This window comes from Bufo bufo, chromosome 9, assembly GCF_905171765.1.
Source record: "Bufo bufo chromosome 9, aBufBuf1.1, whole genome shotgun sequence".
Classification (NCBI taxonomy): Eukaryota; Metazoa; Chordata; class Amphibia; order Anura; family Bufonidae; genus Bufo; species Bufo bufo.
The window spans coordinates 29,240,258-29,265,772 of record NC_053397.1 but is presented as its reverse complement, the minus strand read 5'-3'; the positions used below and the strand labels follow the sequence as shown (position 1 = coordinate 29,265,772).

General features: G+C 36.7%; 1 protein-coding gene across 7 annotated transcripts in view; it reads right to left on the bottom strand.

Moving 5' to 3' along the window:
* Positions 1–25,515, bottom strand: part of CADPS (calcium dependent secretion activator) — a 434,676-nt gene that overhangs the window by 35,093 nt on the left and 374,068 nt on the right. For 5 of the 7 annotated variants that reach the window (XM_040407754.1, XM_040407751.1, XM_040407753.1 and 2 more), the window contains 4 exons: positions 18,234–18,308; positions 14,955–15,038; positions 14,312–14,344; positions 8,819–8,926 (listed from right to left, as the gene is read on the bottom strand). In XM_040407754.1, the coding sequence (XP_040263688.1) occupies positions 8,819–8,926; positions 14,312–14,344; positions 14,955–15,038; positions 18,234–18,308 (300 nt within the window). Of the gene's footprint in view, positions 1–8,818; positions 8,927–14,311; positions 14,345–14,954; positions 15,039–18,233; positions 18,309–18,808; positions 18,824–25,515 lie in introns of all 7 variants that reach the window. The other 2 variants (XM_040407756.1, XM_040407750.1) reach the window with 2 other exon arrangements.

The window sequence follows — 25,515 nt, the reverse complement described above, 5'->3', positions numbered from 1 at the left end:
CAATTACCGAAAATGTTTAGTGGCAGTTATTGTTGCACAAGGGGGTCACACCAGTTATTGAAAGCAAAGGATCACATACTTTTGCCACTGATAGGCATATGATATTGGATCATTTTCCTCAACAAATAAATGACCAAGTCTAATATTTTTTATTTGTTTGATTTGGTTATCACTATCTATTTTTAGGACTAGAAATCTAAAAACTTTCAAGCATTACTGTATACCATAAAAATGGAGCCCTGAACTGGCAGACGAAACGTCTTTTAATGAACCCTGGGCTGTCTACTTACAAGGCTATGGATAGAGAATCCATGTGATGCAATCATTTGTTTATCCCTTGTTGTCTTTAACCCCTTAAGGAACCATGACGTACATGTACTTCATATCTGGCCGTGACTTAAGGACCAGTGACATACATGTAAGTCATGCTGATCGGGCGGGTGCAGGAGCTGCGCCCGCCAGATCAGCGGCTCAGACCCGGCAATCACTGACAGTCCGGTCCCTGCTGCATACACCGGCATCGGTGAAAACACAGATGCCAGCGCATTAACCCTTGCAATGCCATGGTCAGCGCTGACCGCGGCACGTGCGGTATCCTGCCGGGTGTGGGGTAGCCATTGGGTCCCCGCGCTGCTCTGACAGGGACCTGATGGCAGGGAAGGCAGCCCGATGCCTACCTTAGGCATTGTGGCTGCCTTCCGTGACAGCCTGTGAGATCCAGCCCCCTGGATCTCACAGGTAGAAAGCTGTAAGTGTATTACAGTATTTAATACACTTACAGCCAATGCATTACAATACAGAAGTATTGTCATGCATTGTAAAGGGGATCAGACCACGAAAACTTGAAGTCCCAGAGTGGGACAAAAAATAAAGTGAAAAAAGAAGTTAAAAAAATAAAGTTTTACAAAAAAAATTCAAGTAAAAAAAGTGTCCCTTTACCAAAATAAAGTAAAAAAAAATTGTAAAAAATAGGGAAAAAAGAAAAGTTGACATATTAGGTATCGCCGCGTCAGTATCGAAAAATATCACTTGACCTAAGGTGAACACTGTCAAAAAAAATAAAAAAACTGAGCTAAAAAAACATTTTCTTGTCACCTTACATCACTAATAGTGCAACACCAAGTGATCATAAAGGCGTATGCATCCCAAAATAGTATTAATCTAACTGTCACCTCATCCTGCAAAAAATAAGCCCCTACCTAAGACAATCGCCCCAAAAATAATAAAAAATATGGCTCTAAGACTGAGACACTAAAACATGATTTTTTTGTTTCAAAAATACTTTTATTGTGTTAAATGTAAAAAAAAAAAAATTTAAAAGTTGACATATTAGCTTTCGCCGCATCCATAACAACCTGTTCTATAAAAATACCACATGACCTAACCCCTAGGATGAACACCATAAAAAAATAAAAATAAGAACGGTGTCAAAAAAATCATTTTTTGTCACCTTACATCACAAAAAGTGTAATAGCAAGCGATCAAAAAGTCTTATGCACCCCAAAATAGTGCATATCAAACCGTCATCTCATCCCACAAAAATTATACCCTACCTAAGACAATCGCCTAAAAAATAAAAAAATATGGTTCTCAGACTATGGAGACACTAAAACATGATTTTTTTTGTTTCAAAAATATTATCATGTAAAACTTAAATAAATAAAATGTAGAAATTTTAGGTATTGCCATGTCCCTAATGACATTCCCTATAAAAATATCACATGACCTAACCCCTCAGATGAACACTGTAAATAAAATAAAAAACGGTGTCAAAAAAGCTATTTTTTTGTCACCTTACATCACAAAAAGTGTAATACCAAGTGATAAAAAAGTCATACACACCCCAAAATCATACCAATCAAGCCATCATCTCATACCGAAAAAAATTTGCCCCTACATAAGACAGTTGCCCAAAAAATAAAAAAAACGATGGCTTTCAGAATATGGAAAATGCTTTATTATGTAAAACTGAAACAAACAACCAAAAAAAGTAGTCATATTTGGTATTTTCGCATCCGTAACAACCTGCTCTATAAAAATACCACATGATCTAACCTGTCAGATGAACATTGTAAATAATAAAAAATAAAAACGGTGTCAAAACAGCTATTTTTTGTTACCTTGCCTCACAAAAAGTGTAATATAGAGCAACAAAAATCATATGTACCCTAAAATAGTACCAACAAAACTGCCAAAATATACTGTAGTTTCCAAAATGGGGTCTTTTTTTGGTGTTTCTGCTCTAGGGTTGCATCAGGGGGTCTTTAAATGTGACATGGCAACTTAAAATTATCCCAGTGAAATCTGCCTTCCAAAAACCATATGGCGTTCCTTTCCTTCTGCGCACTGCCGTGTACAGTACAGCAGTTTATGACCACATATGGGGTGTTTCTGTAAACGACAGAATCAGGGTAATAAATATTGAGTTTTGTTTGGCTGTTAACCCTTGCTTTGTTAGCTGAAAAATTTTTATTAAAATGGAAAATCTGCCAAAAAAGTAAAATTAAGAAAATGTATCTACATTTTCCTTTAATTCTTGTGGGGCACCTAAAGGGTTTGTGAAATCAGTTTTAAATACCTTGAGGGGCGTGGTCTCTAAAATGGGGCCTTTTATGAGCGGTTTCTATTATGTAAGCCTCACAAAGTGACTTCAGACCTGAACTGGTCCTTAAAAAGTGGGTTTTGGAAATTTTCTGAAAAATTTCAAGATTTGCTTCTAAACTTCTAAGCCTTCGAAAGTCCCAAAAAAAGAAAATGTTATTTACAAAATAATCATGAAGTAGACATATGGGAAATTGAAAGTAATAACTATTTTAGGAAGTATCACTATCTGTTTTAAAAGAAGAGAAATAGAAATTTTGAAAATTGCTAATTTTTACAAATTTTTGGTAAGCTTGGTATTTGTTTATAAATAAAAATGAAAGATTTTGACTCAAATTTACCACTGTCATGAAGTACAATATGTGACGAGAAAACAGTCTCAGAATGGCTTGGATAAGTAAAAGCGTTTTAAAGTTATCACCACATAAAGTGACACATGTCAGATTTGCAAAAAATGGCCTGGTCCTTAAGGTAAAAAATGGCAGGGTCCTGATGGGGTTAACCTTATATAGTTTTGATCTAGATCTAAATTATGGAGATCAAAGGAAAGGGTTCTTTAGTCTAGGCACGGTAGTAGTGCCCATGCAGTCAGAGCACTGTCATGCCACCAAACAGATCCTCAGAGGACCAGTCTTCTGAAGTTAAAAGGGTTTTCCAAGATTTTAAAATTGATGACCTATTCTCTAGATAAGTCATCAGTATCTGATCAGTGGGGGTCTAACACCAACGACCCCTGACGATCAGCTGTTTTGAGAAGGCACTTGCCAATCCTGTGAGCACCAAGGCCTTTTTGCAGCTTACCAAGGACAGCGCCATACATAGTATTGCAACTGTGCTTGTATCACAGCCCAGCCCCATTCACTTCAATGGGGCTGAGCTGCGCCTAGGCCATGTGACCGATGAACGTGATGTCACATGGCCTAGGGAAATCCGAAAGAAAGCCAAAGTGCTACTGCAAGCACCGCTGCCTTCTCGAACAGCTGATCGGCGGATAGATCATCAGTATTAAAATCACGGAAAAGCCCTTTAAGCATCTTTTATGGGGTCCAGCCCTAATCTAAAGGCACTTCTATGAGGGTGATTGTACAGATAAATGTACACAGTTTCATCTTTGAAGCTCTGCAGATTATGTTGGTGACATGTAGGCAACAAAAAACAAATATGACATTAGGGTGAGAAAATATAAGCGACTCTATTGATTTACATTTTTGGGAATATTTGGATACACTAAAATATTAAAATTCTTGACGTGTGAAGTTGAATAATTAATGGTTACTGAAATAAACTGCTTTAATTATTTAAATCCACCAGTGAATCAAATCAAAGTATTCTATTTGTCTTAAACCTCAAATTACACCTCCTCTACAACTGCATTTTACTACAAAAAGCTTTCCACCACATTAAAGGGTTTGTACAAATCCACCTAAACTTTGCAAATTGTCTTGATTAAAACTATCCTACCTTTCTGTACAAACTATTCCTGTGCAGACATATGTGTCTCCATGGTTACAGACTACAAACAAAGCCCAAGTAGACTGATCCTAAAATCAAACTCCCTTCCATCTGTCTCCTTTAGGCGCAATCTACTGAAAGTACAGGATGATACCAATAAGTAGGCAGCAGAATTGCTAAAAAGTTCAAATTTTGGTGCCGATATGGCATGCCTCATAATGTACAATATCTTTATGCCAGAAAAATGGCATAAAAACCTTTATTAATCTGCCCCTATTTGTATGGGAACCCTAATGCTAACAGAATACTTTGATTTTTTTGCTGGATTAAAATTAACTAAAGCAATTTACTACCATGTTAATTGATAACTCACATGGATCTGATGAGGGGCTGCATACACAAACCTGTTCATGTCTGAAAAGTATCTGAAAAGTCTACATACCCAGTGTCATTCCATATGTATCACAAATAGTGGTTTGGCAAGAACTTGTGCAGTGATACCTACACTACATGTCCAGGGGTGTTACATCCCATAGACACAGCCACACCTGACCGCATTGGAATCTTAAGGTAGGGAACATTTGTACCCAATAGGAATCATCTGGACTTAAAATTATTTATAGTATGCATGTTGAAATAAAAGGAAAAACATAAAAAGTCATAGCTTCAATCGTTTCATAATGTCAATTTATAGGGCTTGTGCATTGTTAGGATATATTGCCGACCTATCCCCAGGATAGGTTATCAATATGAGATCAGCAGGGGTCTGACTTCCAGCACCCCTTAGGATCACCTGATTGGAAGGGGTACTGGGAGTTCAACTCCAGCTGATCTGATATTGATGACCTATCCTGAGGATAAATCATTGCAACTATGCTATCCAACTTAACTTCTGGGGGAAAAAAATATAAAAAAGTTCTATCCATAAGACATGTAATCAATGGGTTCAGGCCCACTGAAATCCACCATTTAGAGATGAGATAATTTTTTTTAAATGCCCGTGTCTAATTTGATGCAGACCAGAATCGATGCGACCAAAATCGAAAGTGCTTCAATTGCCATGAAAAACTATAGATGGCCTTCTATTCTCTCACACTCTCTCCATCCCTTGATCTTTCTCTTCAAAAATTCTCCCGAACTGAATCACCTAATATTCTTTTTATATAGAATCTGAAAGTTTTGTAAAAATTCCGGACAGAATTGATTTGTTCGTATCTACCACCTATCAGCAAGGGGTCTCTTCATTTTAAAAATCGGTAGGGTGCAAGGAGTCAGAACTCCATGTGTCACACATTGGTAACATCAATGCTAAAAAAAAAATTTTTTTATAGCAGTAATGTAAAAATAAAGTTTTTAATGCCACATTAATACTCAGAAGAGTTAGATATAGTGGGATGTAGAAACTTTGTACTGCAAAGGTAACAAAATGTTATTTTCTCTCCAGATCTATGCAGCCAATCTCCTGACACAGATCACATTAATCTAACCTCTGAATGCAGAATACATACTAGCACTGGATTAAAAGAACATCTTGAGGATTAACTCTCTAAGCATCTAGGTAAAAATATCATATTATTATGGCATAAAGCACGAATCACTAGAAGAAAAGAAGTTAAAGCTGAGATAAAATAAACCAATACTCTTTTGAGAGAGACAATGACCACAAAAAATTGCAATTGTTTAAGTGCTTTCAAAAACGCAATTGTAATAATCATACTGATAATACACTTTGATGGTGCTAAAATGAATGGTGAAAAAATGAAATGATAAAAAAAATAATTTATGATTAAAAACAAAAATTACCTCAAAAATTCTCAGGCACATGACAGAATTATTATCATCCAGCCTTTTCTAAATGGGGGAGACAAGAGGTAAAAATAAAAAGACAAAGGAAAAGTAAATTTGGGGGTAAAAGAAATATTAAAATAAAAGGAATAAGGTAAACAAGAGTACAAAAAGGAATTTGTATGAAGGAGGAATTTAGCTCAATTTGATCATATATTGACTTTTTTTTTTTAGAATTAGTTTGAGCTATTAAATTGGCCTACTCAAGCCAAAATCTTTTTATTTTTATTTTTTTTATTGAATTTGAACAGCAGTTTCAAATGATATAGCCGCTTAATAAGATTTGCTACTTGATCAGTAATTTTTTTCAATTCCAATATAATAATTTTAATTTCTGGAAACTGCTATAAAGATGCAAAAAGATTACATTTTTGCAACTATGCTTTTAAACTATGTAAAAAAAAAAAATATATATATATATATATATATATATATTTTTTTTTTAAGTTCCATTAGAACATATTGCTCATTTACTGTTCATCCTTAAGACATTACATGAAAATACAAAACAAAATGGGTTTATAGGAAGAGATAAGGAATAGGGATAGAAAAGGCAGTGTAGGCATCAAAAAGAAAACCCATAAATAATGTAGACAATGGTTGTCTAAATTTGCAGAATGACTGCTGTTCTTCTGGGTTCTAGCTTAATTTGATGCCTAGTGGATGGGTTTTTATAACTTTCATTTCCAAGCACCTAAAAGTTCAATATTTTGATGGGCATGCATGCATAGAGCCACGACGAGCACCACTCCGTGTCCTGTATGCATGTAGCAGGCATTCTCAGTGGATGTGGGTCATGCTAGTAGATGTACACAGGAAGATTATTTGACTCTAAATCATGCCACTTGACATAATGTGAAAAAACTTTTGACATGAGAGATAAGTTCCATTTCAATTGGGAAGACATCAGTGAGAGAGTGGAAAATTATAAAGGAAAGATCATTTGATAGAAGGAAATGCGAGGAAAAAAAAAAGCACACACAAAAGATAAAAGTAAAAAAAAAAAAAAAGCTTTGATTGAAAAAGAAAAAGTCTGTAGCTCGTGAGAAAGCAAAGTAAGCGGAAAAATGCATGACCAGGCCAGAAGATGCACATGACAAGTGGAGAAAGAAGAGAAAGTACTAGGTATATCACGGTTACAGAGACACATGCTACACACAAGACCTAGTTAAGAACTGGCGCGTTTAGTGGTCGAAGCCTTGGCAGAACACTGGTACAGACAGGAGTACAACAAGTGTCACACACTCAAGGCGACAGGAACATGAACACAGAATTTTCTAACTTTAACTTCCTTCATGATGAAAATATACATGCCGCATATGTAATATTTTCATTCTATAACATGAATACAATTAAACATTTAATATCTATTGCTATCCATAACTAATCGTTTATTCTCTATTTATTACTATGACTTGAAGTTCATGGGTTTGATATAACGTACAGACATATCTCCTTTTATTGTACAGTGTGATATCCACTATCATGATCTTATTGTAGAATAAGCATGATATGGTATCATGCCTCAGTGTGCTCCACCCTTATCTTCAAATGTCAGGGGTCTTAAGACAACCCTAGAAGAACCATTTGGGTGGATGACTGAAAGCCCTATGACTACTAAATGGATTCTGGACAATATCTCTATAACTCAATGTATCTTAAGATAATGTGTGGCCTTGCAGTCCAGGCAGTAAAGGACTTGTAGCACACTTTATTCTAGGGCAACAGATTGTCTTAGCTTACTTTAAAATACCCATATAAACCAATGACTTACTTAGACCGTACTATTACAGGCATGTCCAACCTCTATATCAAAGAATGTTGGCCAAAGCTGCCGATGTAAGCAGGACCGGCTGACCATCTATTGTGTATGTGGGCCTCTTGACTCTCCCTCAATGGCTGATTTGGGGGGGAGGGGAGAAGGATTGGACAGTTAGATTCCAACAAGCCCAATCATTACGTTATTTTGTCTTGGATTATCTCTCCCTATTGAGAACACAGCCAAACCAAGCATGCATGTGTAAGGGGGGTGGTGGTTGGGAAGAATATTTGTCGGCCTAACCAGCTTTCAGCTGACGCCTTTCTAATGTATGTGGCCAGCAGTAGTAGTATGGTCTGTAGCAAACAAGGACAATCAAATAACCCACAGAAGCCAAACTAGATAATGATCCATGTGTTTGGTGCTTAGGTTAAAAATCTGGACACCAATAGAGAATAATATTCTTTGCAATTTCTATGTATTTTAATTATGCCAATGATAACATGTATCATTTAAAGCATTATTATGTAATTTGTATAGAAAATTGATAGAAATTGTAGTTGTTTTTGTCTTATTTTAGGCAATAAGTAAAACTTGATTTTAAACTAATAGCTTAAAATGACAGATTCCAAGATATTCTGTGAAAAAAATTATAAAAATCTAACTGGCATTAGTGTTGCTTTATTGTTCATCATTTAGGGTCCATTTAATAATTTTTTCTAAAATGAAGTTTTGTTAAACTTGTTCCTAGTTTATCTCTGCATTCTATCAGCCTTATCCTCTAGACATATCAGTTTAATCTTGTGGGTAAAAAGTTGGAGATTTTATTTTTTTGTAGCTGGTAGGTAAAAGATAGGAAAGCAATAATTGGCAAGTGACACATATTAAGAAAACACATAAGCAATAGGTCTTACATAAAGAACATACAGTAGGCTTTTTCTTGATCCACAGACGCCCACCAAGTAATTAGTATAAGACAGAGACCAAGACACAGTACATACAGATTTAAAGCAGAAAAGAGCAAGTTAGAGGGAAAAAGAAAGGTTTGTAAGAAGATCACCGTTTATTGTTCAAAATGTGACTTATCCCCCTGTCTTTTATTTTGTCACATTTTGGGGCGTCTCCCCCTTGCTGGCCAAGGAGGAGAAGGCATTTACTTACATCAAATAACCTTTCTATATATATCTCCTCATTGACCTTATCACGAAGGACATCCTGAGAGTGACGCACAAATGTGACATAGGCATCAGCGAGGTCCATTCCCGGTTTCTGTAGAAAAAAAAAAAAGAAGCACACAGTTAGGAATGGGCTATATTCAGTGTCCTTCAAATATCTCACATTAAAGTTTCTAGTCTAGGCATTCATTAGTTTACTTCTCCAATATGGTATAGTACATGCTCTCGATCTTGTACATTACAAATAATCTGAGCATCTGATGCCACACCTTAGGACAATGATACAAAAAAAAAACTATCGTAAATAATTTCAACATGGACCTGTATTTCATAAACTGGTAATTGCTAAACATCTAAATCATCTACTCATGTGTCTTGAATTCCTAACTAGCATACAACTAGAAACTAAGCAAAGCCATTTCTCTTTTTTTCTAAATATTTTTTCATTTTTAAAACCCCAAAATGGGTTAAAAATAAAAAAAATAATAAAAAAAACTGTGTTACTGAATGTCACCAATCCCCTGCCACTACTGTTCCAAGGCTGCTGCCTTTGTACCTGCTGCTCTCCACTTCCTGGTCACAAAGGAAATGTCTGGAAATCACTGGCTACACTGGTGACCCGCATCAGCTAGTTATTGGCTAAGCAGATATTTACAGCCATTTCCCAGGTGTCTAAGTATAGATTAGCTAAGTACAGAGTAGCATCAGTATAGCAGTGGCACAAGATCATTGAGGTAATGCTTATTTTATTTTTTTTCTTATTTTGAACCCATTCTATTCATGAAAAAAATATTGTCATCCTCTTGGACAATCCTTTTAGGGGATCAAACACATAGCCGAAAATAGATCAGTAATTCCCGTATATATGTCCGAAACTATGATATTGCATGGAAGCACATGGAATTTTTGAGGCTCAAATATTATTTTCAACTTTTGCATACAGTGTTATGTATTACAGTTTATTAAATATGAAGGAGGTGAAAACATTCAAATTTTCCCTGAGAGAGATGAAATATTACCAAACAGAAGACTCTCCCAGATAACAGGTTCAAAAATTTCTCAGCAATTCAAACATTGCGATCTCTGCTTGTTTTGGCTACTTACCACATTGAATCTGGCAACCTCTCAGAGCAGACAGCTTTTAAAAGCTAGAAATATTTTCTTGGAAAACCGCTATATATTATATATAAAATGAACAGATAACCAGAGCCACTGGGATATTTTTTATTCTAGCAATCATTCCATAATTCACATCCTTGGCTTATGGAAACTAACTCTAAAAATAAAAATATACATTGCCAATAATGTAACATCTTGGAATCTATTCCACAAGACTTCTCATGTGTCATGCAGCCTTCGAGGTGTTGACACTGCCCTGTAGGGTCTTGAAATTTTGATATTACCTATACTATCTAATATTTCATTATAACACTGCTTGAGGACAGCTGCAAGCTAACTGTGTTGCTTCTCTTCGGACCAACCATGGATCTCAATTGCGTCTTCAGTAATCCATCCTTAGGTCCTCAATATCAGATCAATGGGGGTCCACTTGTCAACTGTTTGGATAGACTTCTGCTCTCTGGAGCACTGGGTAGTTACCATGAATAGTACTGTTGTGCTGAAGAATCACTCGTGGCCACTACCCAGAATACACAGGCGTGCTTTTTTTCCATTGCAATGTTCCAGAGTGCAGCAGCCCATTTAAACAGCTGATCCATGTGGACGGCAGAAGTTAGACCCCCTCTCATCCTATGGAGATGTCATTAGTATTACAGTCACGTAAAACTTCTTGAACAACGTTCTTCTATTTTATCATAAGGAATGATAAATGACACAATGCAGAGATTTTCCAAAATGTTGAAAATTCTTTGTGTGGTAGTGAATGCTGGTAACTGCCAACAGTACAGATTAGGTCCTCCACACGTGGTCTGATCTCCATCCAGTGGAAAAGTCTAATGAGTCTAGAATCTAGCTTTGAAATTCTGGTCAACCACAGATCTCTGTGGATTTATAGAATAAATTTACATAACTTCTGTCTATGGTTCATGTAGAAGTTTGACTAGCTATATCAAAGTGGTATTGCCTTAAAGGGGTTGTCCGGGCTTTTACTATTGATGAACTATCCTCAGTATAGGTAATCAATATCAGATTGGCGAGGGTCCGACACTCGGCACCCCCGCCTATCAGCTGTATGAGGAGACGGCGTGCGCAGTCGGCGCGTTCCCTCTCCCTTCTCTCTTCCTGCCTGCTGCTGCTGTTTATGTCAAAGACCCTAAACAGCAGCAGCGGACAGGAAGAGAGAAGAGAGAGGGAACGTGCCGACTGCGCAAGCCTTATCCCCATACAGATGATCGCCAGTGGTGCCAGGTGTTGGACCCCCGCCGATCTTATAGTTAAAGCCAGGACAACCCTTTTAAACTACACATTAGACAATGTTCAAAAGTCTACATTTTATTCTCGGTCATATGAACTGAGATTCAAGAGCCTTTCTACGGCCACATGCACATGACTGTATGCATTTTGCGGTCTGAAAAACACTGATCCACAAAATATGTCAGTGTGATATGCGTGTTGCATTCTTTTTTTGTGGACCCATTGACTTCAATGGGTCAGTGGTCTGCATTTTTGCTGACATATTCTATCTTTTTGCAGAATGGACATACAGATGCCGAAAGCACAGAGATGATCCGTGTGCTTTCCGCATCCTCATGTAATTTCCACAAAGGATAGAACATGTCCTATTCTTGGCTGCAAAATGCAGACCGCAGACCCACTGAGGTCAATGGGTCTGAAAAATAAAAAGTATGCAACATGGACGTCACACAGCCGTCACCCGTATTTTGCAGACCGTTAAATACATATGGTCGTGTGCATGAGGCCTAAATATTTTTTCCAAATGAATCATGCAGAACTTCCTCCCTTATGTCGTATGTATAGGCTGTAAAGGCTTCATGTGACATCCTTTGAACAGCTGCTAGCTTCAAGAGAACGAATGCTCCAGGTAAAAGGCTGATTTCGAGCAAAATCTCATTAAAAATTCTGACAGCGCTCATTATGCAGCCAATACATCTTAGCTCCTGATATCAAATATTTTTGCAAACAAATCCTAAATGTGGCATTATAACTGAATTTTAGCTTTCATCCCAAGCCATCAAATCTCTGCAATATGAGTTTGTCAGGCCCTGTGAATTGAAGTTAGTTAACACTCCAGTGTAATTTCCAGGGTGAAAATGAAGAGCATTTGGGGAGCAATAGGATTGTAATTTAACTTTTTTTTTTTTGCTTGCACAAAGCAAACAATTATCAGGCAAGGGAGGAGGGGGGCAATGTATGGCCCTTGAAATGTGGCGACATCTCCTAGCACTTCCTGAAACAATGACAAGGTTCTAATTTGAAATACAATGAGATTAATATAAATGGCATCCAGTGCAAAAAATAAATACATGCAGTAAATGTAGAATATTTTATATTTATTATTTCTTTATATATATTTATTTTATTTAAATTCCGAGGGTCCATAGAATTAAAATGTCAACAAGTTTAGCTGAAATTTTGATCCGTAATTTTTTTACCTCATTTATATTAAGTGGTGGTGAGAAATGTCAAATTTACTGCGTTGATTACATATTCACTTAGATCTTAGATTTACAAAATACGGACGTAACGGGGCATCCTTGTCAGTCCAGGCCCTCCATAATTTGTAAATAAAGCTTTACGTGCATTCAATGTTATTGTCTATAATGGTTTCCACTTCAGCTGCTCAGCATTATCCCTCCGCTATGTTATACACTGTGCACTAAAAAAAAAAAGCTTAACGTAAAAAAAAAAAAGCAGTACCACAATGACGACTCTTTCGGAAGAAACAGAACCAACTGAAACATTTGGCCAGTAGATATAATTTCCCTTTTATGTGGAGTTCTTACCGTTTCTAAGGTTTTGAAAAAAAAACTTCCGCAAGACAATGGCTCAGTAAATTACAGTGTTTTTATATCAGCTTTCCTAATTAAGGAAAGGGCTCTCGTAACTTAATCTAGGTGTCTCTCATCCTGTCTGCAATATATTCTTTACCATTAACCCCTCAGCATCTGGCAAAATTGTAGCTCTAAATTGTATAAAACTGTATTCTGACTGTAATTAATGTGTAAGAAGATGGACGGAATAAATAAGTATGAGATTACAAGATATTAAAAATGTGTGAATAGACACCAAATGCACAATTGTTCCATTCAAAAATAATTATTTAAACATTAAAATATCTATCTAATATCTATCTATCTATCTATCTATCTATCTATCTATCTATCTATCTATCTATCTATCTATCATCTATCTGTTATCTATCCATCAATTATCTATCTATCTATCTATCTATCTATCTAATATCTATCTATCTATCTATCTATCTATCTATATATCTATTATCTATCTGTTATCTATCCATCAATTATCTATCTATCTATTTAGCTCATATATGTAACTCTTCTATCTATATATATATATATATATACAGACACATATAGCATATCAGTTATACATCTATTACTAGTTAACTAGTCTTTACTATTATTTAAAAACATTCAATTATAATCCATATTTTTAAATGATATAGTTTTCTATAGATAACAAACTATTTTAAAAATGTCCTTTTTTTTACAAGTCTAAACCTGCAACACATTGATGATTTATTTAAATCAAATAGACACCTTCCCAACGTCACCAGTAATTCAATTTTTGAAATGATTGCAGCCAAGAAAATGAACATACAAAATTTTCTACACTTAACACGCTCTTTTAAAAAAATTTGGGGTATCTGAGCTTTGCATGATTTTTTTTTAATACTATATCATGGCCCAGATAAAAATCGGATTTAGAAGAATATATAGACAAGTTCTAAAGTATTAATTTGTTCACGAAAGGTGGAATTTAGTCCGGAGTGTAACAGTTTAAATAATGAATTTACTTTTAAGTGTTGTACATTTATAAACGCGAAGCATGAAATCGAAATCTTACAGTCAATATTCATGTGCTTAACCTCAATTTAAATGCAAATGTCTAGCCAAGTTTAAGTACTCTATTTATAAACCATGAGAGGCTATTTCATTAGTAAGTCATGTACCACTGATAACGTTGTTATAAGATTATATTGCTGTCAAATCAGGACTTGGGTTACACATTATTAGTAAAAAAAAATGATAAAAAAATCCGATTTTTTACAATGCACTTTAGTGAACATATTCATTAGAAAATATAATTGTGTCTAAAATAAAACATATACAAATTTTACTCATTGTTGTCCTTTGTTCACTGTAGGCTAAAATATTGCATAAATAGGTTAAATTGTAAAATGGTAGGCTACAAATGCTAAAATCTGAACTTGTAGCATTTGCATTTATTTAGAAACAAATATGAAATATATATATAGTATAAATTAAAACAAATACAATATTAGAAAAATGCAAAAAAATTAAAATACACTTACTGGAACATCCACGTACTTGGAAGCTGCTTTGACCTTGAGTGAAAAAGGACACTTAAATAAGGTTATTTTATTCTATTTTTTTATCCATAAATGGATAAAGATTGTAGGAATGAATGATGGCATAGATGATTCAAAATGCCACTTTATAGGAAATTCTCATCTCCAAGCTTTTTGTTAATTGCCCTGAAAGTGATACCTGCCTAGTTGATGGGTAGAATTTATGCCTTATGAACTGAGTTGCTTTCAATTGATGATGTTCCAAAAGCAAATTACGTAGCTATTGTTTCAGGAAACGTATAAGGGAAAGTATATTGTGTTCCACACCATTACCCAAGAATTATACGTTTTACACAGTACACGACGTAAAGTTGAAAAAAATGAATTGTACTTGTTTTTTATATACTTTTTTTTTAAATCCATTATTGTATACCTATTACAGTTACCATTTTTTACACTCACATTAACTTACTTTATTTATATTAGCTATGAACAGGTTGATACAATTCAATGTATTCGCAAGCTACGGATCTCTAAGCACAAGTTTATCTGATGCCCTATAATATATTGAAGGATGTAATGTTCCAAAAAAAGATAAATGAATGAAAAGTAATATTGGAATAATGCAGAAAACTTGACCACTTACTGTAAATGAAAGAAATGAAGAAAATAAGGTCCCTTCATCATATCTGGAAAGTTTAGAAAGCACTCCCTCGAGAATTGTCACAAACTAGTAATACAAAATATATAAATGTCATTGAAAATTACAGACAAGTTTTTGAAAAGCACATATTTCATATATTTTTTTACATTTATTGATATAATTGCTGGTAAGATCATTAAAATAGTGTACCTAAAAATAAAATATCAAACATCTGTATCATTCTGTATGGCAATGAGAACAATACTAACATAATAGCAATGAAATAAGGTTAAAAAAAAAAACAGACTAAAAAAATTAGGCTATCCTGTAATGTCAAGAGTAATAACTTTTTGATTTATAATAGCAATAGTGAAATATTACGTCTTTCTGGGATTATATAGTGGACTATTATTATTGATGATAGACACTACTACAGTTTTTGCCAATACACATTCGCAGATGGTCAGACAGTACGTAGAATGCCTGACAATGTTACTTTGCAGTAATTTGGGGACCTCTACGATAATGGTTAGAAAGGCCTATTATTCATGCTTAATATAATAAATAACACATACTAGATGTATGCTAGCTATATCAAAGTGGTATTGCATAAGAATAAAAAAAAGTCCAAAATGTGTTTAAAGGGATTATCTGGCTATTGTCATTTTTGTAAAAAGAGCTAGGATGGCTGTCAACAATCCCTTACTGCTGACACATCTACAGGGACCCGTGTGGGTTAAATTAGCAGGAAATGCCTATGTAATACCCGGCAAAGTCAAAGTGTAGAAAGCTGGAGTGAATTATTCTTTTTGGAAATTTGTCCCATATAGCTGAAAAATAACACTGTTAAAAAACAGTAAATAGATACATTTTGTAAGTAAATATATACTTTTGGTTTTATAAAAGAAAAAAATGCAACCAATGGGACATGCTGAGGTTTTAGGACATGCCTTTAACCCCTTAATGATCACCCACTGTCTTCTGATGGTGGGCTTTGCAGGTACTCAGTCTGCAGTGACTTCCTTTGGCATCACTACAGTTGAGGGGGGTTAAGAGCTGTTGGAGCACTCCTTTGGTAAGAAGCGGCTATTAATAACAGCCTGGGTTCTTGGCGGAGGCTGCTGCTTCACAGCCATGGTCAGAGGGAGCTTTGAACCCGTCTGTTAAACCTTTGACCATACCCCCTGCGATCTGATCGGAGACTGGAGGAGCAATCCGCAGTCAGCCCTGAGGACCCATGAAGGACCTTAGGGCTGCTGTTGCGGCACACTAGTGTTGCCCTAACATCAACTTGCATCATACAGAGTATAATGTTTTAAATTAGCATACAAGAGTATGCTAATACTTTGTAAATATTAAATAGTAATATATAAGTTATAAAATAATAAAAATACCATAATGGGATTTAAAAAAATTAATGTTGTGACATGTTTATACATCTTCAAGATAGGTCATCTATATCAGATTGGGGGGTGTCCAACGTCCAGTGAGCCGCTGTTGGGGAGGCTATGGTGCTCCTTGCAGCTTACTAAGCACAGTATCGTCCATTGGATAGTGGCCGTGCTTTGTATTGCAGCTCAGCACTATTTACTTGAATGGGACTGAGCTGCGCCTAGGCCATGTGACCGATGAACGGGATGTCGCAGGCCTAGGAAGAGGCGCCGCATCCTCATCAAACAGCTGATTGGTGGGGGTGCAGGGAGTTGAAGTCCTGAGGATAGGTGCTCGGTATTACACACACAGACAACCGCTTTTATACAAATTATCCTGGGAATGTCATGTATAGCTAGATATATATACTGTATATTTATATATATATATATATATATATATATATACAGTACAGACCAAAAGTTTGGACACACCTTCTCATTCAAAGAGTTTTCTTTATTTTCATGACTATGAAGGCATCAAAACTATGAATTAACACATGTGGATTTATATACATAACAAACAAGTGTGAAACAACTGAAAATATGTCATATTCTAGGTTCTTCAAAGTAGCCACCTTTTGCTTTGATTACTGCTTTGCACACTCTTGGCATTCTCTTGATGAGTTTCAAGAGGTAGTCCCCTGAAATGGTCTTCCAACAGTCTTGAAGGAGTTCCCGGAGATGCTTAGCACTTGTTGGCCCTTTTGCCTTCACTCTGTGGTCCAGCTCACCCCCAAACCATCTCGATTGGGTTCAGGTCCGGTGACTGTGGAGGCCAGGTCATCTGGCGCAACACCCCATCACTCTCCTTCATGGTCAAATAGCCTTTACTTTCAAAGTTTTCCCAATTTTTCGGCTGACTGAATGACCTTCATTTCTTAAAGTAATGATGGCCACTCATTTTTCTTTACTTAGCTGCTTTTTTCTTGCCATAATACCAATTCTAACAGTCTATTCAGTAGGACTATCAGCTGTGTATCCACCTGACTTCTCCTCAACGCCACTGATGGTCCCAAACCCATTTATAAGGCAAGAAATCCCACTTATTAAACCTGACAGGGCACACCTGTGAAGTGAAAACCATTTCAGGGGACTACCTCTTGAAGCTCATCAAGAGAATGCCAAGAGTGTGCAAAGCAGTAATCAAAGCAAAAGGTGGCTACTTTGAAGAACCTAGAATATGACATATTTTCAGTTGTTGCACACTTGTTTGTTACGTATATAATTCCACATGTGTTAATTCATAGTTTTGATGCCTTCAGTGTGAACCTACAATTTTCATAGTCATGAAAATAAAGAAAACTCTTTGAATAAGAAGGTGTGTCCAAACTTTTGGTCTGTACTGTATATATATATATATATATACAGAAGGAAAAATCCAAGGCAGCACACAAGTTATCCGTGAAAAAAAGGGTGTTTATTGACCCATATGTGGACAGCAACGTTTCAGCTCTCTCACTGGAGCCTTTGTCAAGCCATGACAAAGGCTCCAGTGAGAGAGCTGAAACGTTGCTGTCCACATATGGGTCAATAAACACCCTTTTTTTCACGGATAACTTGTGTGCTGCCTTGGATTTTTCCTTCTGTATATCTAATTTGGACCAGGTCCCGTGGCCCTTTTCAAGGTATTGCACCTGTTGATACATTGTGTGCTGCTCTTCTATTTTTTACTTTATATATATATATATATATATATATATATAAAAATACAGTATAAAAGTTACTTTTTAGAGTAACTAAAAATACAAAAAGAATAAAAAGAAAATAACAGACCTGGTTGGCAGAATTACAATTGGCCTGAAACATATACGTGTTTTATATGGGTCATGACATCTGAGACAGAATTTACCTTTGCAACTAAAAGTGTGATCATTTCTTTGACTGTTTCTTCAATTAGCTCATCAATTTTTGAATGGTACTGGTGCTAAAAAAAAAACGAAGACAGAAAAAGGCAAAATATTAGAACACTGAATATACAATGACACAGGAATCATCAGTCTTTTTCGGGACTCAAAATTGCTATGTTACTTTTTTTAATTTTAAAAGTATCAGCTGTGAAAATAAGCTGTTAATGAACCTGACTATCCTTTTTGTAGACACCATGCACAGTAACATAGAAAAAAATCAACAAAAATAATTAAAAGATGGCACATGATGATATTTTTATTAGATTTTTATTTCTTTTGAGCAGAATTTGCCGAAAGTACCATCCCCAAAATGATAACATTTTTAAAGGATGGAGTAATTAAAATATATCTCCGAACATTCATTTTCACTTGTTTGCATTAATGTCTGTTTAAAATGCTAATTAAGTCAAAACAATGAGGATGTTGACAGAAGGGAGGAAAAAAACTGAAATAAATGCTAATTATACATTGGGGAGTGAGGGGTGACATTACAGTTGAAAATGTTAGACACACTTACCCACTGTTTAGCAAACTTTCAGATGGATGGGAACAGAAATAATGAGGAAGGTGTGGGAGACATAAAACAAAAATCAATGGAGGTGAAACAAAATGTAGCATGAGAACCAAACAGGATGAAAATAAAAAAAGGACATGCAATGGAAATGTGATATGAACAAAATAAAGAACATATGATGGAAGTGTGATAAAAAAAAAAAGTATTTTCTATGGAGGTTGTAACCCACCTTCTGGAAGCAGAAGGTTGAATTTTCACAACTCAAGCAATGAAAATAGAGATAAATTACACTGATCCGTATAAGTCACAGCACTTGGGATATACTTATAATGTGACCACTAGAGATTCGATTTGGCCGAATCGGTTGACAAATCTGATTCGGGTTTGAATTGATTCCAGCTGAATCTAAAGTTCTCCAATTGGCCTGAAAGTCTGTGTATGACACTCTGTGGTCTGCTAGGACAGTTGTTTTCTCTATTGTCTCTCACTCAAAAAGATAAAAAAAAAAAAAAGTAAAACAGGATTTAACGTCTGCTACATCTGTAAAGCAACCAGCGTCAGGCAGCTGCTGCACGGCAAGTGATATCATTGAATGTATCAATAGGAGATGCACAGATGCAAGGATGAAACAGGAATCATTTTTTAAATTAGAATATTGTTAACAATTTGGGGCCCAGAAACACCATCAAGCAGATACATGTCTAAGACAAGCATCCAAGATATTTTGGAGATTGCTTTTTGGTTATTGGTTATTGCTTTTTGCTGTTCAGTCCTGAGTTGTTGCACCTATCAGTAATTGTTGTATAATGCACTAATCACATAAAATCAGCTTATTTTTTTCCCCCAGAATCATTTGGAAACCAGATAAGTGTACATGATAAGAGTATACATATACATACATACAGTGTGAATTCTAATAGAGACTATACAAACTATATTCAAATTCCCTTCTCTATTGGTGAAGGGCCATATCTCCAGAAAAAGGGATCTCGTAGGTGTCTCGTCTTGAGTGTGCAAATATTGATTGGAGTACGGATTATTTTACACTGCACTGTAGTGCGTGTTCAAGGCTTTTGTTGGTTGGTTCCAACAGCAAACAGTAAGAAACTAAAGGAATCAGTGTGCAACTGGATGGCAACATAATGCAGCCTGTAACCCATGAGCAATACAAGTATCTATCTATCTATCTATCTATCTATCTATCTATCTATCTATCTATCTATCTACAGTACCTATCAATCTATCTATCTCTTTATTATCTATCTATCTACTCTCTATTAAATAGCCTTACAGTCATACACAATATACTTCATTAAAGGGGTTGTCCCACGAAAAATATTCTACAGTTTTCAAACAAGCACCTGCATCTGAATACTTTTGTAATTGCGTACAATTAAATATTTAGCATAGCCACTGAGTTATTCAATAAAATGTATTTGTATAGCACCACCCACTGTTTGTTTTTTGTCTCATGTCTTTGTCCTGCTCACTGAGATGGCCGCACATGCTCAGTTTCATCCTTTAACTGACTCCTGAGCTGTGATAGGGAGAGCTAAGCCACGCCTCCTGAGCTGTGATAGGGAGAGCTGAGACACGCCCCATGAGCTGTGATAGGGAGAGCTGAGACACACCTCCTGAACTGCAGCAGAAAAGATACCAGAGCAATGAATGTGGAGATCTTTGGATCAATGTGAGGTGCAGGGCTGGTTCTAACTTTGTTAGATAGGCATTGTCATGTACTATATGATGTCTGATTTTCATTTTTTACATTAGTCATGGGATAACCCCTTAAAGTGTCAGGTTTATTGGCTCAGGTTGCCCTCAGAACTGCTTTGCATTTTTCTATATCCAAAAATGCTCCAATAATACAAAAGAAGTCATATGATCGGTCATCAAGTCACAGAATCCCAGTGGCTTCTATTGGACCCCTTCAGCTCAATACCAGACACAATATGGCTGACTGTGTCTGGTACTGCACCTCAGCCCGTTCAATAAAACTGTCCGGAGATGCAGTATCAGACATGGTGGCATGGAAACGCTTGTTTGTGTTCCTAAGGCTGTCAATGGGTTGTGCCACTCCAGTGAAAGCTGCTGCCTGTTCTTTCCTTGGATGGTTCGGGGTCAAGTGGAATGGAACACCCGTCATTGTAAAATCTCAGAAATCCCCTTTACTTGTACTGTTTAAAAAAAAAACTATATCTCTCAAATCTCATCGACATAATCAAGGCAATATATATATTTTGTATCTCTTTACACAAGTCTTTCACAAATTGAAGTGTATTTCCTAGGGGGCAGATACTTCTACAGAAAAAAATCTGTACGGGAAGTAAACAGGTGACCGACACATTCCATTAATTAACGAGTAATGCATAATTCTCACTTCCTGTGATATGTACATATGAAAAGTTTATTTTTATTTTAGCTTTATTGCAAGCAACCTGTCATGGCTAACTATGGTGTAAAAAAATGTCAATAATATATTCACGAAAAACACAATAATTAGGAATTTCAGATTTGAAATAATTATAATGCCATAAACAACAGGTGGTATTGCAGTGTGTTCGTAACTGGCTGTTTGGACGCCATATGAACTAAGGAGAAGAGATATTTCCCGGGAGTGGAGATGTGTAAATCGGCAATGATCAAACCGGTGGCATACACCAATCCATACACCGAAATTCTGGAGCTCCAGGCAGCTTCCACTGAATGAGCTACATCTCACTGCTATGTCAAGTGCAGCAGGGTTAGCAGAGTGCTCGCTTGTTAACTTACAGTTGATAAATTATGGGTTTTAGCAAAATGATAATGACTAGACTTGTGCAAAATAATACAGCGTGAAATGTATTGACAGGCATATCATGCAGATGATTTTCAATTAAATCCTTTCTCCGGGAATTTATGTGAAAAAAAAAAAAAATAACAACGTAACAGACATCCATTATCTGTGGCTTCAAAGACTAAACAACTTGGCTACAACTACAATGCGGAGAACGAAAACATTTCTTGATCTTTGCTTATTTATGTAATTAATGTAATTGTGTCCCTCTTCATCATTATCCGAAAAATGAAAATCTATATGTAGCTAGCCACGCATGAAAAAGAAATCGCACGGCAAATAAATGACCTACAAAAAAAATAAAAAATAAAAATCTAAATAAGTTTTAATAAATAACAATATCAAATATATTAATATAACTAGTATGAAACCACAATAAATCTGTCCAAAATGGCCTAAAAATAAAAATAGATTTTATTTGCCTTACTTTAAGTCTGCAATAGAACTAATAGGTTCAAAATGTAAAATACTACTACTACTTATAATAATAATAATGATAATAATAATAAAAATAAATGTTAATAATAATAATAGATGTAATGTATATATTGATAATTGTGTAATCATAATCTAGAAAAAAGACATCCTTAAAAAAAATATTACAATAAAATATTTCTAGATGTGCAGAGGGTACTAAAGTATTATATTTATTAAAAATAAAATCACATAAATAGCATATAAACAAAAAATGTGCTGCAGCCTATAGAAATAATATTGTGTAAAAATTTTTATAGTTATCATTTTATTATGACAAGTTGCAATAAAATTGTGTTTATTTAATAACAAATATAACTCTAGAATATGCTAGCTAAAACTACTGTAAAAGAATAAATGCTAAAGTAAAAAAAAAAAAAGTTTTGTTTGGTTTCTATATTTAAAAATGTATATAAAAATGAAAACAAACGATGTATTTGTCCAAAACATTTCTGAAACTAGTATGATATGGGAGCAGCTGTAAAAACGAGCATTTAGTGCTTTAGTTGCATTCAGCTGCAATAAGGATCAAACTGAGGCAAATGTTTTTAACAAACTAGTAAAATATGTTATCAGGGAAATAGTGGATGGTCTCCTAATGTATTTAAAAGTAAAAAGTACTTTACTGTAGTGGGAAAATAGCTTTAAAATTGAAAGTCTGACTTATAATAAGTAGAGATGAAAAAATCTGAGAATGAATAACTATATAGATATGAGATAGATAGATACTGTAGATAGATAGATATAGATAGATAGATAGATAGATAGATAGATAGATAGATAGATAGTAGCAGAGAAGTACACAGATCTAATAGGGTCCTATAGAAAAAACTTGGATGGGCTAGTGAGGACTAGTGTTGATCGCGGTATTGAGCTGAATACCGCGAGTGCTCGAGTGCGATGCTTGAGTCTCCTCCCTGCACATTTGGGGCCTGCTACACAGCCAATAAACATGCAGGTAAGTATTGCCCTCACTGTAATGCCAGTAGCCATGTTGGCTGCTGGCATTACAGTGATTGGCTGGCCGGAACGCGTCATCGGGTGCTATAAAGCACCCGATGACACGTGGGTCGGCTCAGTGTTAGGGTCCATTCACACGTCCGTAGCGTGTTTTGGGGATCCACAGATCTGCGGATCCGCAAAACACGGAAACACGAAAATGTGTGTTCCACATTTTGCGGACCGCACATCTCCGGCACTAATAGAATATGCCTTTTCTTGTCCGCAATTGCGGACAAGAATAGGACATGTTCTATTTTTTCAGGAACGGAATTGCGGACTCGGAAGTGCGGGTCCGCAATTCCGTATCCGGGTAGCACATCGTGCTGCCCCATAGAAATGAATAGGTCCACAATTCCGTTCCGCAAAATGCGGAACAAAATTGCAGACGTGTGAATAGGGCCTTAGTCAGGGAGAGCTGTGCTGTAGAAGGGATAGATAGTGTAGGGAATTGATTCAATTGAATTTTATTTTTTTGTTAGGCAGGGTTGGTGTTAGAGACCCAAAAGTCCTTTGGTGACAGTGACATTACCTGCGTTACATCTCCTGTATAATGTTTGCCCATCCTAAATATCTGTGACATTCAGTCTATATATATATAACATTTAATATTCTCAAGGCGAGCAGTAAGAGACGGGGAAGTGGCTGTGCTGCTGATGGTGCACGCAGAGGCTGTGGCCCAGGGCGCGTTAAAACTGTGCCTGCTGCCAGAGCACAAGAAACACACTCATCCACGATACCTAGCTTCATGTCAAAGTTTGCAGGGCGGCGCAAGACACCCCTCTCGAAGTCAGACCAGTGCGACCAGGTGGTTGGTTGGATTGCAGCAGATAATGCTTCCAGTCAGTTAAGCACCACCCTATCTTCCACAAAGTCCAGTCTCACTAGCAGGGCCATCTTTAATGCGGGCCCAAGGCAGCTGCCTCTTGAGCCCTGCTGGCCACTGCCCTGGGTGTCAGGCTGTCAGCTACACAGGGGGGTGCTGCCATGCCATGCCTGCCTGCCGGCACTCCAGGCAGCGAACTGTGAGAGCTGTGATTCTCTAAAGAACCTTACATGACATCATCACCATGTGACCAGTAACCTAGCAATATTACTGGTCACATGGCTATGAGGTAATCAAAGGTCCTTTCTTTCTACCAGGAGTGTTGCTGCAGGAGAAGTTTGCCTTAACTGTGGAGCTTTTTTTGTGAAGATTACATCAGGAAAAGGTGAAAGGGGCTGTTATACTAATATACTGTAAGCTACAGTATACTGTGGGGTGCTGTATACTGTGGGGTGCTATACTGCTCTACTGTATACTGTGCGGGACTGTATACTGTGGTGTGCTATACTGCTCTACTGTATACTATAGGGGGCTGTATACTGTGGGGTGCTATACTGCTCTACTGTATATTGTGGGGCGCTGTATACTGTGGGGTGTTGTATACTGTGGGGTACTGTATACTGTGGGGTGCTGTATACTGTGGGGTTGTGGGGTGCTATACTGATCTGCTGTATGCTGTGGGGTGCTGTATACTGTGGGGTGCTATACTGTGGGGTGCTGTATATTGTGGGGGCTATACTGCTCTACTGTATACTGTGGGGTGCTGTATACTGTGGGATACTGTATATTGTGGGGTGCTATACTGCTCTACTCTATACTGTGGGGTGCTATACTGCTCTACTGTATACTGTGGGGTGCTGTATACTGTGAGGTGCTGTATTCCGTATAGTTTGGGGTGCTGTATACTGTATACTGTGAGGAGTTGTATTCTGTATAGTTTGGGGTGCTGTATACTGTATACTGTGAGGTGCTGTATACCATGAGGTGCTGTATACTGTGGGGTGCTGTATATTGTGGAGTGCTATACTGCTCTACTTTATACTGTGGGGTGCTGTATATTGTGGGATGATGTATACTGTGGGGTGCTGTATACTGTGGGGGTGCTGTATACTGTGGGGTGCTGTACAGTGTGGGGTGCTGTACAGTGTGGGGTGCTATATACTGTATACTGTGAGGTGCTGTATACTGTATAGTTTTGGGTGCTGTATACTGTATTCTGTAAGGTGCTTTATACTGTGAGGTGCTGTATATTGTGGGGTACTATACTGCTCTACTGTATACTGTGAGGTGCTGTATACTGTGGGGTGCTGTATACTGCGGTGTGCTATACTGCTCTACTGTATACTGTGGGGTGCTATACTGCTCTACTATATACTGTGGGGTGCTGTATACTGCATAGTGTGGGGTGCTGCATAGTGTGGGGTGCTGTATACTATAAGGTGCTATACTGCATACTGTGGGATGCTGGGGTGCACCGTAACGCTAAGGTGACCCGAGTCCCGGTCTTCTTCCTGAACTGCAGAGCGGTGCCCACTTCCAGCCTGAGCCCAGCTGCCCAGAGCACTGATCCTGAGC